This window comes from Acanthochromis polyacanthus, chromosome 8 (genome assembly GCF_021347895.1).
Source record: "Acanthochromis polyacanthus isolate Apoly-LR-REF ecotype Palm Island chromosome 8, KAUST_Apoly_ChrSc, whole genome shotgun sequence".
In the NCBI taxonomy this organism is placed as follows: domain Eukaryota; kingdom Metazoa; phylum Chordata; class Actinopteri; family Pomacentridae; genus Acanthochromis; species Acanthochromis polyacanthus.
In genome coordinates this window covers 41,621,329-41,636,739 of record NC_067120.1, presented here as the reverse complement: position 1 = coordinate 41,636,739, position 15,411 = coordinate 41,621,329, and the positions used below count along the sequence as shown (strand labels likewise).

General features: G+C 45.0%; 1 protein-coding gene across 7 annotated transcripts in view; it reads left to right on the top strand.

Moving 5' to 3' along the window:
- The window catches only part of LOC110970585 (receptor-type tyrosine-protein phosphatase beta-like), a 49,093-nt gene that overhangs the window by 11,998 nt on the left and 21,684 nt on the right, over positions 1–15,411 (top strand). For all 7 annotated transcript variants that reach the window (XM_051952536.1, XM_051952530.1, XM_051952535.1 and 4 more), the window contains 7 exons: positions 431–593; positions 2,037–2,315; positions 2,981–3,244; positions 5,019–5,282; positions 5,373–5,642; positions 6,240–6,497; positions 7,207–7,473. In XM_051952536.1, coding sequence (XP_051808496.1) covers positions 431–593; positions 2,037–2,315; positions 2,981–3,244; positions 5,019–5,282; positions 5,373–5,642; positions 6,240–6,497; positions 7,207–7,473 — 1,765 coding nt within the window. The remainder of the gene's footprint in view (positions 1–430; positions 594–2,036; positions 2,316–2,980; positions 3,245–5,018; positions 5,283–5,372; positions 5,643–6,239; positions 6,498–7,206; positions 7,474–15,411) is intronic.

Sequence of the window (15,411 nt, the reverse complement as noted above, 5' to 3'; positions counted from 1 at the left end):
AATCTACTGCCCCCCAGGTAGACTCTACTGCCCCCCAGGTAGAATCTACTGCCCCCCAGGTAGAATCTACTGCTCCCCAGGTGGACCCTACTGCCCACCAGATAGACTCTACTGCCCCCAGGTAGACTCTGGGTCTGGTGGCTGTGGCTCAGGTGGTAGAGTCCAATGATCGAAGGTTCGGCGGTTTGATTCTCGCTCTCGCCTAGTCATGTGCTGTTGTGTCCTTAGGCAAGACACTTAACCCACCTTGCCTCCAGTGCTCTTCACTGGTGTATGAATGTGTGTGAATGTTGGTGGTGGTCGGAGGGGCCGTAGGCGTGGATTAGCAGCCACGCTTCCGTCCCCACCAGAGTGAGAATGTGTGAGCGTATGGTTGAATGGAAGCAATTGTTTTATCCATTTCATTCATTCACACTCTACTGCCCCCCAGGTAGACCCTGTTGCCCCCCAGGTGGACCCTGCTGCCCCCTGTGAGCCGGACGGAGACTCTGCCTCCATCTGCAGGGTTGCTGGGCTAGAACCCGGCACTCTGTACCGGCTGACAGTGGTTTCCAGAAAGGATAGCGTGAGGAGTAGTGGTTCACTGCATACAGGTAGGAACACACCTGAGGATCCCCACACCTGCAGCTGTTGGATGCTGTGACCTGGTTTTTCTGAATTGAACAGATTTTATAAATCTGCTTTTGTATCAGTAATCAGCAATCAGTAATCAATAAACAACAATCAGTTATCAATAAGCAGTAATCAGTAGTCAGCAATCAATAATCAGTAATAAATAATCAGTAATCATTAATCAATAATCAGTAATAAATCATCAGTAATCAGTAATAAATAATCAGTAATCATTAATCAGTAATAAATAATCAGTAATCATTAATCAATAATCAGTAATAAATAATCAATAATCATTAATCAATAATCAGTAATAAATAATCAATAACTCATTAATCAATAATCAGCAATAAATAATCAGTAATAAATAATCAATAATCATTAATCAGTAATAAATAATTAGTAATCAGTCATCAATAATCAGTAATAAATAATCAGTAATAAATAATCAATAATCATTAATCAATGATCAGTAATAAATAATCAGTAATCAGTAATAAATAATCAATAATCAGCAATAAATAATCAGTAATAAATAATCAATAATCATTCATCAATAATCAGTAATAAATAATCAATAATCAGCAATAAATAATCAATAATCAGCAATAAATAATCAGTAATCAATAATAAATAATCAGTAATAAATAATCAATAATCATTCATCAATAATCAGTAATAAATAATCAGTAATCATTAATCAATAATCAGTTATAATAATCAGTAATCAGTAATAAATAATTAGTAATCATTCATCAATAATCAGTAATAAATAATCAATAATCATTAATCAATGATCAGCAATAAATAATTAGTAATCAATAATAAATAATCAATAATAAATAATCAATAATCAGTAATAAATAATCAGTAATCATTCATCAATAATCAGTAATAAATAATCAATAATCATTAATCAATAATCAGTAATAAATAATCAATAATCAGTAATAAATAATCAGTAATAAATAATCATAATCAGTAATAAATAATTAGTAATAAATAATCAATAATCAGTAATAAATAATCAGTAATAAATAATTAGTAATCATTCATCAATAATCAGTAATAAATAATCAATAATCATTAATCAATAATCAGTAATAAATAATCAATAATCAGTAATAAACAATTAGTAATAAATAATCATAATCAGTAATCATTCATCAATAATCATTAATAAATAATCAATAACTCATTAATCAATAATCAGTAATAAATAATCAGTAATCATTCATCAATAATCAGTAAGAAATAATCAGTAATCAGTAAGAAATAATCAATAACTCATCATTTCTGTCTGTAAGACTGCAGCTCTCCACATGTTTCAGATTTTATCCATGAATAGTTTTCAGTCAGACGTCACAATCAGCGGGAACACCAGAACCAGAACCTGAACCTGTCCTCTTGTTTCTCTGTCTCAGACCCGATCGGTCCGGACCATCTGGAGGTCCAGCCTGACCCGGTCCACAGCGGGTCCGGTCTGTGGGTGTCCTGGTCTCGGTCTGTGGGTCACGTGGATCGGTATGATGTGAGTCTGGAGGACAGCAGCTCTGGATCCGTCCTCAGAACCACGGTCATGGACTCTGCTGCCCCCCAGTCCGGGTTCTTCTCTCTGACCCCCGGAACCCGGTACACCGTCAGCGTGGTGGCTTCCTCCGGAACCAAGACCTCCTCACCTGTCCAGACCAGTGCTGCTACAGGTGAGACGGATCACTTGTCCTCTGTAGGATGTCACAGAGAATCACTGTTAGCTTCACAATATCTTAGCAGGAAGTTCTTAGGAGAACCCTGAAAGGTTCCTGAAGGAAACAACAGACAAAGGTTCCTTCTTTGAGGAACCTTTTATCAGATGGTTCTCTGTGAGGACTTGATACGAGTTGTAAACTGAAAAGTCCTGGGTTCCTTCCATTAGAACACATGTAATATTTTGAGTTCTAGCCTGTTGGTCAGACAGAACAAAACGTTCTAAGAGCTCTGACTTCATGCTGTTACCTGCCACCAAACCAAAGAATAAACATAAGGAATATTTAAAGAACCATAAAATGAAGAACCATCATCCAAACAAACAGGTTCTTGGGGTGGAGATGGAACCCTTGAAGAACCAGTGTTTTATATATGAGGGTGCTTTAAAAGTTCTCTGGCTCAGATTTAAATCCACAAGAACCAGAATGTTTGTTCCCTCGTAGAACCAATAGATCAGGTGACCTTAACCAGGTTCTGCCACCTGATAGATCCAAACATTTCAGTTTTCCTGGTTTCTGCCTTCACCTGAATCAGTTCTGCTCCTACAGTTTCAGAACCTAAAGCTGCTGTGGTTCCTTGGTTCTGATGCTGGGTTCTGACCCTCTGTCCCTCTGTTCTCCAGCCCCATCTACCGTGGACGGCCTGCAAGTGGCGTCCTTGTCCCCGGACGTCCTCTCCGTGTCTTGGCAGGCCGGTCCCGGCCGGGTGGAGAACTTTAGGGTTCTGCTGACGGATCAGGATGAGGTTCTGCTGAAGAACATCACTCTGGAGAACATGTCTTCATCCGCTGAGCTGGACGGACTGCAGCCAGGAACACCGTACACCGTCACCGTGGTAACAGAGGCGGCCGGCCTGCAGAGCTCCGCTTCCACACAGGTCACCACAGGTAGGTATTATGGGATGTTCTTAGACTCACTGTTCCTCCAGACAGAACCTGATGTTTTTAGGTTCTTGAACAAAACTCTGGTTCTTTATCATTATTCTTCTAACTGAACGTTCTCCATCTGAACATGAGAACAGACGCTCCAGAGGTTCTGTTCTACCTGTTTACCTTCATGTGGAGGTTCTCATGTCTGTGGTGGTTCTCCAGGTGATCAGAGGAGCTTCAGTAAGAATCAACTGGAATCTAAAGTAGAAGTCTGATTTCTTATTACTGAAGAACTCAGCTGATCATCAGTTGATGAGGTAGAACCAAAGATCTTCAGCTCCATAAATGCAGAACCTGAGCTACAACAGAACTCAGTGTTCTATCTGTGTGCTGGATGGATCTCCAACAAGTAGAAGATGTTTCACCATGCTGGATGGATCTCCAACATGTAGAAGATGTTTCACCATGCTGGAAGGAGCTCCATCAACTAGAAGATGTTTCACCATGCTGGATGGATCTCCAACAAGTAGAAGATGTTCCGCCATGCTGGAAGGATCTCCATCAACTAGAAGATGTTCCACCATGCTGGAAGGAGCTCCAATAACTAGAAGATGTTCCACCATGCTGGAAGGAGCTCCAATAACTAGAAGATGTTCCACCATGCTGGAAGGAGCTCCAGTAACTAGAAGATGTTCCACCATGCTGGAAGGATCTCCATCAACGAGAAGATGTTCCACCATGCTGGAAGGAGCTCCAATAACTAGAAGATGTTCCATCATGTTGGATGGATCTCCAACACGTAGAAGATGTTCCACCATGCTGGAAGGAGCTCCAATAACTAGAAGATGTTCCACCATGCTGGAAGGAGCTCCAATAACTAGAAGATGTTCCACCATGCTGGAAGGAGCTCCAGTAACTAGAAGATGTTCCACCATGCTGGAAGGATCTCCATCAACGAGAAGATGTTCCACCATGCTGGAAGGAGCTCCAATAACTAGAAGATGTTCCATCATGTTGGATGGATCTCCAACACGTAGAAGATGTTCCACCATGCTGGAAGGAGCTCCAATAACTAGAAGATGTTCCACCATGCTGGATGGAGCTCCAATAACTAGAAGATGTTCCACCATGCTGGATGGAGCTCCAATAACTAGAAGATGTTCCACCATGCTGGAAGGAGCTCCAATAACTAGAAGATGTTCCACCATGCTGGATGGAGCTCCAATAACTAGAAGATGTTCCACCATGCTGGAAGGAGCTCCAATAACTAGAAGATGTTCCACCATGCTGGAAGGAGCTCCAATAACTAGAAGATGTTCCACCATGCTGGAAGGAGCTCCAGTAACTAGAAGATGTTCCACCATGCTGGAAGGATCTCCATCAACGAGAAGATGTTCCACCATGCTGGAAGGAGCTCCAATAACTAGAAGATGTTCCACCATGCTGGAAGGAGCTCCAATAACTAGAAGATGTTCCACCATGCTGGATGGAGCTCCAATAACTAGAAGATGTTCCACCATGCTAGAAGGATCTCCATCAACGAGAAGATGTTCCACCATGCTGGAAGGAGCTCCATCAACTAGAAGATGTTCCACCATGCTGGATGGAGCTCCATAAACTAGAAGATGTTCCACCATGCTGGAAGGAGCTCCAATAACTAGAAGAAGCTTTTATTTTAGTCTCTCTGAGGAAACACTGCCTGCAGTTCATCCTGTAGAACCAGAACCAGGAGAGGACGGTTCTGGTTCTCCAAGATCTGGTTAGGACTAAAGGTTTATTTTCTCCTCCTCAGCTCCAGCTCCGGTGTCGGGGCTGGTCCTGGACAGTGCAGGCAGCTCCGATATTCTACGGGCCTCCTGGGTCTCTCCTGCAGGGAGGCTGGACTCCTACCTAGTGGTCCTTTGGGCTCCGGGTTCGGCCCCCCAGCGGCACCGCCTTCAGCCCAACACCACCCAGGTGGAGTTTGAGGGTCTGACTCCTGGACGCAGCTACCAGCTGTCAGTCAGCAGCTCAGCTGGTGGGCGGATCTCTGAGACCAGGACCCAGGGAAGGACAGGTAGGCTCACCTGGGGGGTTCTTCTGGTCTCAGTAACGGATTCATCGGTCTGATACCCCTGGTGGTAATATTTGCCCCGGTGTGTTCCAGTGCCCGCCCCAGTGTCAGGGCTCTTCCTGTCTGCTGACAGCAGAGAGCTACAGCTCAGCTGGACGCCCCCTGCAGGCGATTGGGAGAGCTACAGCGTGGTTCTGAGGAACGGATCGGAGGTTCTGGTGAATCGGACCGTCGGTAAGCTGAGCAGACGCCACGTCTTCTCAGTCCTGGATCTGGGTCTGCTGCCGGGTCGCCTGTACAATGCCGAGGTGACGGTACACAGCGGCATTCTGGGAAACAGGGCGGCCTGCAGTGCACGGATTGGTGAGTCGGTTCTTTACCTCCAGAACTACAGCTACTGATGCTGAAGTTCTGGACTCGTGTTCCTCACTGTGTCTGTTTGAGCTTTTTGTTCTGTTTCAGTTGTTCTGTGTCTTGCTTTTGTGATTCTGTCCTTTATGATGTTTTCTTTACTTGTTGACATTTTGTCTGATTATTTGTTGTTTTGTGTCTCCTTTGTGTAGTCCAACAACACAACACCTGACTGGTTCAGAGAGTAGAAAATCTGTGGATTCTTTGTGATTTTAGTTTTTATTCTGCTGATTTTTAAACATGAAACCTTAAAATCAGAGGTCAGAAGGTTTCATGAAGTTTAGATTCCAGTTCAGAATCAGACCTGCCTCTGATACATCCACGATACTATGTTACCCATGAGCCTCAGCTGCTGTTGGTCAGTCATATCGGAAACTCATTACCACGGTTACTGAGTTCATCCAAATTTAGCCCAAAACTACCCCAGAGCTGCAGATAAATGAAGCTCTGTGATTGGCCGTGTTTGTGAGGTGCACTCTGGGAGCTGTAGTTTAGCTTTGGGGACAGTTGAAGTACAGTGTCCATGGTAACCGTCCCTCCTCCCTGCAGCGCCACGTCCGGTGCAGCTGTCGGTCCGTCAGGCCGATGAGACGTCACTGAGTGTGCTCTGGACCCAGCCGGCAGGACACTGGGACGGGTTCACGGCGCTGCTCAGACAGATGGACCAGATCCTGGACCAGAGGAACCTGACCTGGGATGCCACGGGGGTCAGCTTCACCGGACTGACTGCCGGACGCTGCTACACCATCAACGTGACGACCAGCAGTGGTGACCTGACCAGTTCAGCTTCGGTGACGGCGTGGACCAGTACGTCTGCTGCTGCTTGTGTGTCTGTGGTTTGTTTGTGTGTCTGTGGTTGGTGTTTGTGTCTGTGGTTTGTGTGTCTGTGTGTTGGTGTGTGTGTCTGTGGTTGGTGTGTGTGTCTGTGTGGTTGGTGTGTGTGTCTGTGGTTGGTGTTTGTGTCTGTGGTTTGTGTGTCTGTGTGTTGGTGTGTGTGTCTGTGGTTGGTGTGTGGGTCTGTGTGGTTGGTGTGTGTGTTTGTGGTTGGTGTGTGTCTGTCTGTGGTTGGTTTGTGTGTCTGTGGTTAGTGTGTGTGTCTGTCTGTGGTTGGTTTGTGTGTCTGTAGTTGATTTGTGTCTGTGGTTGGTTTGTGTATCTGTGGTTGGTTTGTGTGTCTGTCTGTGGTTGGTGTGTGTGTCATTGGTTGGTGTGTGTGTCTGTGGTTGGTGTGTGTGTCATTGGTTGGTGTGTGTGTCTGTGTGGTTGGTGTGTGTCTGTGGTTGGTTTGTGTCTGTGGTTGGTGTGTGTCTGTGGTTGGTGTGTGTCTGTGGTTGGTGTGTGTGCCTGTGGTTGGTTTGTGTGTCTGTGGTTGGTGTGTGTGTCTGTGATTAGTTTGTGTGTCTGTGGTTGGTTTGTCTGTCTGCATGGTTGGTTTTTGATGACGTCATGAATCAGGAGTCTCTTGTCTGTTTTCATTACTTCCTGTGTCCGTCCTAAAGTGTTTCTGTCCTCTCAGGTCCATCGCAGGTCCGTGGGTTGCAGCTGTCCAACCTAGGCAGCACCGACAGCCTTCAGGCCCGGTGGGAACCCGCCTCCGGAGATCTGGACTCCTACCAGGTTCTGCTGGTCCATGACAGTAGCATCATCAAGAATGAGAGCGTGACGGCCGACACCAGCAGTGTGAGCTTCCCGAGTCTGAGGCCCGGAGCCCTGTACCGGGTGGTGGTGACCACGGTCCGAACCGGACTCACTTCCAGACAGACAGTGGCAGAGGGACGCACTGGTAAGACCACCAAAGCCACCAGAACCACCAGATGTTAGGGTTTGCATTGAGGCTAAGGTGTATAAGGGGAATGGAAATATGCTTTTATTTTACAACAAAGTATGAACAACAACAGAACTACAACTGCAGATGATTGACTACAACCAGAAGTGATGACAAGTCACAACGAGACCCGCTTAAGGCAGCTAGAACAACAGGAACTGTCTAGTGGGCTGGTGGGCAAATAACAGAACAAGTTATGTAACAAAAATTAAACAAACCCATGGAAGGGAACACCTAAGCAAACATTAGCAACAAAGTACCCCACCACGAAAACTGGAGAAGTATGCTAACCAAGATTTCAACTCCCACCTCTGGAAGAGTTTCTCCTGCATCCAGGGGAGGTTGGGGACATGGAGTCTGCGTGGTCCATGTTCAAAGCCTCCATTGCAGAAGCAGCTGTTAGGAGCTGTGGTCTGAAGGTCACTGGTGAATGTTGTGCTGGAAACCCAAAAACCTGCTGATGGACACCAGTGGTGAGGGAAGCTGTCAGGCTGAAGGAGGAGGACTTTAGGGCCTGGCTGGCTCGGGGGTCTCCTGAAGCAGATGACAGGTACCGATCGTCCTAAAGGGCTGCAGCTGCAACAGTTGTGGAAGCTAAAACTCTGGTGTGGGAGGAATTTGGAGAGGCTATGGAGAAGGACTTTTGTTGAAACTGAGGAGGTTCTGGCAAACCATTTGAGGCAGGGCTTTGCTCAGGCTGTGTACAGTCAGTTGGAGAACTGTTGACCCGTACTGGGGACATTGTCAGGTGGTGGAAAGAGGACTTTGAGGAACTCCTGAACCCAGTAAACACGTCCTCTGTGGGGGAGGCAGAGCCTGAAGACTCGAGGAATCTTCATCCACATCCATGACAGAGGTCGCTGAAGTAGTTAAGGAGCTCCTCGGTGGCTCCAGGTGTGGATGAGATCCACCCTGAGATGCTGAAGGTTCTGGACATTGTTGGACTGTCTTGGCTGACATGTCTCTACAATGTGGACATCAGGTGCGGTACCTGTGGAGTGGCAGACCAGGATGATGGTTCCTATCTTCATAAAGGAGGACCAGAGAGTGAGTTCCAACTACCGGGGTATCGCACTTCTCAGCCTGGAAGGGAGGCTCTGACCAATTGAAGAACCTCAGATTCAGGAGGAACAAAAAGGATTCCATCCTTGTTGTGGAACGGCGGATCAGATCTTTACTCTTGTGGAGCTGCTGAGGGGGTCATGGGAGTTGGACCTGCCCGTCTACATGTGTTTTTTTGGATCTAGAGAAGGTCTATGACTGTGTCCCCTTAGGGGCTCTGTGGGGGTTCTGAGGGAGTATGGGGTACCGGGCTCTCTGATACAAGACATTCAGTCCCTGTAGAACCAAAGTGAGAGCTGTGTCCTCATACTCACAAAGTCAGACTGGTTTCCAGTGGATGTTGGACTCCTCCAGGGCTGCCCCTTGTCTCTGATCCTGTTTGTGGTCTTCATGGATCTCAAGGATCAGTCGGGGTGAGGAGGGTGTCTGGTTTGAGGACCTCAGGATCTCTGCTTGTTGCAGATGATGTGGTTCTGTTGGTTCCTCAGACCTTCAGCAGCACTGGAGCACTTTACAGCCAAGTATGAAGTGGTGGGGATGAGGATCAGAGCCTCCAAGTCTGAGGTCATGGTTCTCTGATGGAAACCAGTGGATTGGTCCCTCTGGGTTAGGGGGAGTTGCTTCCCCAAGTGAAGGAGTTCAAGTATGTCAGAATCTTGTTCAGGAGTGAAGGGAAAATGGAGCTAGAGATGGACAGGAGGATTGGAGCAGCATCAGCAGTAATGAAGGCGTTGTATTGAACCGTCACGATGAAGAGGGAGCTGAGCCTCAAGGAGAAGATCTCAGTTTACCATCCATCTACGTTCCAGCCCTCACCTATGGTCATGAGCTCTAGGTAGTGACCCAAAGAATGAGATCATGGATACAAGCGTCTGAAATGAGCTTCCTCTGTAGGGTGTCTGGGTTCAGCCTTAGAGATAGGAGGAGAAGATCAGACATCTGGAGGGAGCTCAGAGTAGAGCTGCTGATCCTTCACCTCTAAAGGAACCAGTGGAGGTGGTTTGGACATCTGATTCAGATCCTTCAGGGAGACTTCCTTTGGAGGTTTTCTGAACACGTCCACCTGGGAGGAGCCCCCGGGATAGACCCAGAACTACTTGAAGGGATTATATATCTCCTCTGGTCTGGGAATGCCTCAGGATCCAACAGGAAGAGCTGGAAAGAGTTGCTGAGAGGAGGAACGACTGAAATGACTTGCTTCATCTGCTGCCTCCACGACCCGGCCACGATAAGAGGAAGAACATGGATGGATGGATGGATGGATGGATGATTGATGGATGGATAAATGGATGGATGGATGATTGATGGATTGATTGATGGATGGATGATTGATGGATTGATTGATGGATGATGGATGATTGATGGATTGATTGATGGATGATGGATGGATGCATGATTGATGGATGGATGGATGGATGACTGATGGATTGATTGATGGATGGATGGATGATTAATTGGATTGACTGATTGACTGATTGATGGATGGATGGATGATTGATGGATTGATTGATGGATGGATGGATGAATGGATGATGGATGGATGATGGATGGATTGATGGCTGGATGGATGATTGATGGATTGATTGATGGATGGATGGATAGATGGATGGATGGATGGATGGACGATTGATGGATTGATTGATGGTTTGATGGAGGGCCTAGGGGCTGAAACAGAGTAGGTCCTTGGTGTGGTGGCGTTGGCGTGGCAGGAGGAGGTGAAGATGGACCAACGGTCAGGACCGGGGGTGAGGGAATGATCCAGAGACGAGGTGAGTTAATGGTTGTACCAGTGAACAGCAGACACCAGAGGGTTGAAGCAGATAGTTCCAGGAAGAAGCAGGCAGGAGTCCAGACTGGAAGGAGAAAAAACAGGAAGTAGTTGGAATCAAAAGGTAGAAGAGGTGGACTAACCAGCAACTCGCTACTAACTGTTGATTAGTGAGTGACGTCTGTTCTTATGTCTGAGGAGGTGGTTGATTGGATCACTCCCACCTGCTCACACTGATTGGAATGACCCACACCTCTCGCCTCACTTGCACATGCTCAGTCTAGGAAAGAGAGAAAGGAGGGGGGAAGGAGAGCACTGCCACCATCTCTGCTCCCAGAGCTCCAGCAACACCTTCAAGGTTCATCTGTGTGTGTGTGTGTGTGTGTGTGTGTGTGTGTGTGTGTGTGTGTGTGGGCGGGTAATTATAGGGGTTGTGGGGATAGGAAAACCAAAAGAAATGTCATTTGTGGAGCCCTCATTTGGGTCCCCATGAGGGGAAACAGTGTTTTCTTGGCCATGTTGTTGTTACTGAAAAAAAGTAAAAGTGCAAAAACGTTTCTTTAGGGTTAGGCATTGTTTTGGTCTGGGTTAAGGTTAGGGTTGGGGTTTAGGGTTAGACAATTGTCTTTTACATGGCACGGGTCTACCAAACCCAGATAAGGATTGCCCCTCCATAAGGGAGGGGCAAATAATGGTGTAGGGGCCTGCCCCTGCTATGCCCAGTCCTCTCCCAGCCCAGACAACAAATGAAAAATCAGAGAAGAACATCATCTGTGCACTTAGGGGAGAGAGAGAGGGAAAAAAAAGGGGGGGGGGGGACAATAAAAGGAAAAATAAAACTTTGAGGTTCACCCAAATGATACCAATTAAACTAAACTTATGGAGTTTTGAACCCAGGGTTCCCAGTTTGAGAGTCAAAGTCCAATCTGATGAGTTATAGTTCATTTGTTGCAGTCTAAGCTTTCAACAGGTCTAATTTGTTTGAATTTAGAGTCGAACAGGGGGAAGAAAACTAGAGCCTTGAGAGCTAGACAATTGTTTCTAATTATGCTGCCCTTGTGTGGTTTTGAACACAAGGTTCTCGGTTTGAGAGTCGAGGTTCAAACCAGTGAGCTATAACTCATTTGTTTTAATTTGAACATAAGAGACTTAAATAGTTAAGGTTAGGGTCGAAAAGGGGACTACACAAGTCTTGAGACCCAAACACCCGTTTCTAATCCAGCTGTCCTTATGCGGTTTTGAACCTGGGATTCTCCATTTGAGAGTAGAGGTTCAAACCAATAAGCTATAGTTTATTTGCTTCAATTTAAACTTTTCAACAAATCCAAATAATTAAGGCTAGGATACAGGAAAAGGGTAAGGGTTAAAATGCACAGTGAAAAAATAAGAAAGTAAATAATAAAGAAAAAAGTTTAAAATCAAGATCGGGACTTAATCGAAGAACTGTGTTTTCTTTTATGGTAAAGAGTAATAAAAGTGTCTTTTATGAGTGGGCCCTTATTGGGTCCCAACCTTGACAGAGAAAAGGTAAGGTGGGGTTCTGTCCCCTGCAGTTGCTCTGAGGCTAGGGCAGATACAAGGCCCGGCTTCTCCCCCCCTGCAGAAAGGGTCCTCGCCATCCCATTGGTCATCTGCGGTTCCTTCAGGTCCTGTGGAGGAGCCGGTGGGAAACTTGATGGGGCATCGACTTTCCGCTGCAGGCCAAGGGTTGGATTATTGGTGTCAGCCAGGTCCCTGCGCCCCGACTGCCCCCTCCGTCCAATGGTCCTGGACCGTGATGTAGAGGGAGATCTGGGGCTCGGTGATTTTTGGCCCTCCTCATTCCCTCCAGGAAGGACCCTCGTCGTCACGTCGGTCGTCTGCGGTTCCTCCAGGTGCTGTGGTGGGGCCAGCGGGGAACTCGGTGGGATGTCGGCCCTCCGTTGAAGGCCAAGGGCTGGGTCGCCGGTATCCACCGGGTATCTCCGGCTCCGCCTCCTCCTCCCTCCAGCGGCTATCTGCAGCTCTCTCCGCCGTCCGGTGGTCCCGGATCGTAGTGCAGAATGAGGTTCAGGGTCCGATGCTCTGTGGTCACCCAACCGGTCCCCAGATGCCACCGGTGGTAGAGGTGGCCGCCAGTCCCAGCTAGTTGGATCCTGGTCCTTCACCGCCTCCAACCTAAATGAGTCTAAGGGACCCAGAGATGACAGAGGGACAGAAAGAGGGAAAGAAACCGGTGCTGCAGCGCAGGGCATCGGGGAGGCCTGGGGCCCAAACCCCCAATCATCCAATGGTGGGTTTAAAAAAAGAGTCATTATTGTCTCTGGTTGGAGGAGATGGAGAAAGTAATGAATCCTCGCTAAGAGTCTGCCTAACCTCCGTCAAAACCGAGTGAGCTAGCTTATGCTTATATCGACTCCTTGCCCAGCGGCAAGCCGTTTCAAAATCCTGCTCAATAAAAGGCATTGGCTCATGACACTTCATATCATAATAATGTTCATGTAAAATGTCCATAGTGATTCTCATCCAGTTGATAGTATTCTGGTGTATTTTTTCAGCAGTTTCTTGGTTTGGACTTGCCGGTTTAATGAATGAAGTCATCTTTTTTATTTTATTCCACAGTCCCTTTGGAAACGACTGTTCCTCAGATGTTTCTTTCAATCTATGCAAGTGGTAAAAACCTTGTATCATCTTAAAGTACCGTTTAGCATAATTGTTTGAATCCATCTCAGTCTCTAATCCCCTATCTTCGCCAAGTCCCTTCTACTGAAAAAAAATTCATAATTTTTAAAGATAAACAGTAATCTTTAATAACAATTAACAACAATCTTAAAAGACAATCCTTTAATTTTTAATCAGAACAATAAATAAAAAGTACCTAGATAAAATAACCTTTAAGAAACAATTTTTACAACAAGAAAAAGAAAGACAATCCCCTCCACCCAGGCTAAAAACCAAGTAAGAATACAACTGTAATCAAACTGGAACTCTGCACACCTTGGTAAGGTTTCACAAACATTTGTCAATCCAGAGGCTAACAAGACAAAGAGCTTAGGCCTACAATTGTAGCTTCAAAAGTCCAAGTCACCAAGATCACTGGAAGCATGTAAAGGCAGGTTCTCATATCCAAACAGTTAAAAAAGCATTCTTTTTTTTAAACTTCTTTTTATTGTTTTAACAAAGGAAATACAACATTATTGTGCAAATAGAACAATTAAATACATTATGATGAAATAAATCAAAAATAACCCCATTCCACCCTTCCCTTTGGTACCTTTCCCCTCCACAAAACAAATAAACCATAAAAAGGACGTGGGACAAGCCAGGCATACATAGACCGAGTGTACATAAAGAGTTAAACAAAATAACTCATGATCCTCAGTAAAAAATAAAATTCTTCTTAGCATATTCTGTGGTGTGACCTTAGTGAATCAAGTTATAGAAATCACTCCAAACAACAGCTCAATCTGGTGTAAGTGTAAATTGTGTGCTGTTAATCAGGACAAAAAATGGATTCCAGATCTTACTGAACTTTTCTGATTGTCCATTAATCGACAACCTGATTTTTTCAAGTTTTACAAAGTGTAAGACATCCCTGAGCCACCGCATGTGTGTGGGAGGTAGAATAGATTTCCATCTTAATAGAATTAGCCTCCGGGCAAGAAGAGTAGCAAAGGCCAAGGTGTCTTTCTGTGAGGAGGAGAGGCTGAGTGGGGGCAATGGAACTCCAAAAATAGCTATGAACGGACATGGTGGAATCAATACACCTATAATTATCGATAACGAGGAGACGATTTCTTGCCAAAATTTAGAAAGAAGTGGGCATTGCCAGAACATATGAAAATAATTAGCAGGGGTATGATGGCAACGATCACAAGATGGTGACACATTCTTAAACATCTTTGCCATACGTTCTTTAGTATAGTGAGCACGGTGTAAAATTTTACATTGAATAAAACAGTGTTTGGCACAAATAGAGGATTTATGCACCCTACGTAAAGCCTCACCCCAGATGTTTCCAGAGATTTCCATTCCTAAGCTAGTTTCCCAAGTTCTTCTATAACTCTCCAAGGAGTCTGACCTAAGTTTGTGAATGTTAGAGTATATAGATGAAACAGCTCCTTTAAGGGATGAAAAAACAATCAGGAAGCTGTCAATATCAGAATCAGGAGGTAAGGCAGGGAAACATGCGTATGTCTTAGAAACGAAACTTCGCACTTGAAGATATCTGAAAAAATGATTTTTTGGCAAGGAAAATTTAGACACTAATTCCTGAAAGGAGGCAAATATCCCAGCGATAAATAAATCCCTGACGCACCTCACTCCTAGTTGTGCCCAAACTGAAAAAGCATTATCCATCAGTGATGGAGTAAATATTTGGTTACCAGATAAGGGGAGTTTAGTGGAGAGTGATTGGAAGCCAAAGTAACGACGGAACTGGACCCATATTCTCAGTGATGACAACACAATGATATTATTTGTATGCTTGGAGACCGAGGAGGAAAGCTGTGAGTATAATAAAGACCGGGTGTACAGAATTAGCCTCCATAATCAACCACACAGGTGGAGCCTCAAGGTTACCATACTGAATCCAAAAGTTAAGATTTCTTATATTCACCGCCCAATAATAAAATAACATATTTGGTAACGCCATCCCCCCCAGATCTTTCGGTCTCTGAAGTGATTGTAGTCTTAGATTGGGTGTTTTTTTTATTCCAAATGAAGTTCAACATAATGCCATCAAGTTTACGAAAAAAGGCGCGGGGAATAAAAATGGGATACATTGAAACAAGTACATAAAACGAGGTAGAATATTCATTGTAATTATATTGATTTTAGCAGCTACTGATAAATATAAAAGGGACCAACGGTCAAAATCAGATTTAATTTGTGTCATCAGAGGTGAAGTTTCTTTTAAATAGTTTATCATATGTGTCAGTTACATGAATGCCTAAATAATGAAAACCTGACCCAGCTAGTTTGAAAGGAACATTTTGAAGGGGATAATTTTTAGAATGTTGACCAATAAGAAATAACTCGCTCTTACCGAGATTCACTTTGTACCCTGAGATCTTACTAAATGAGTC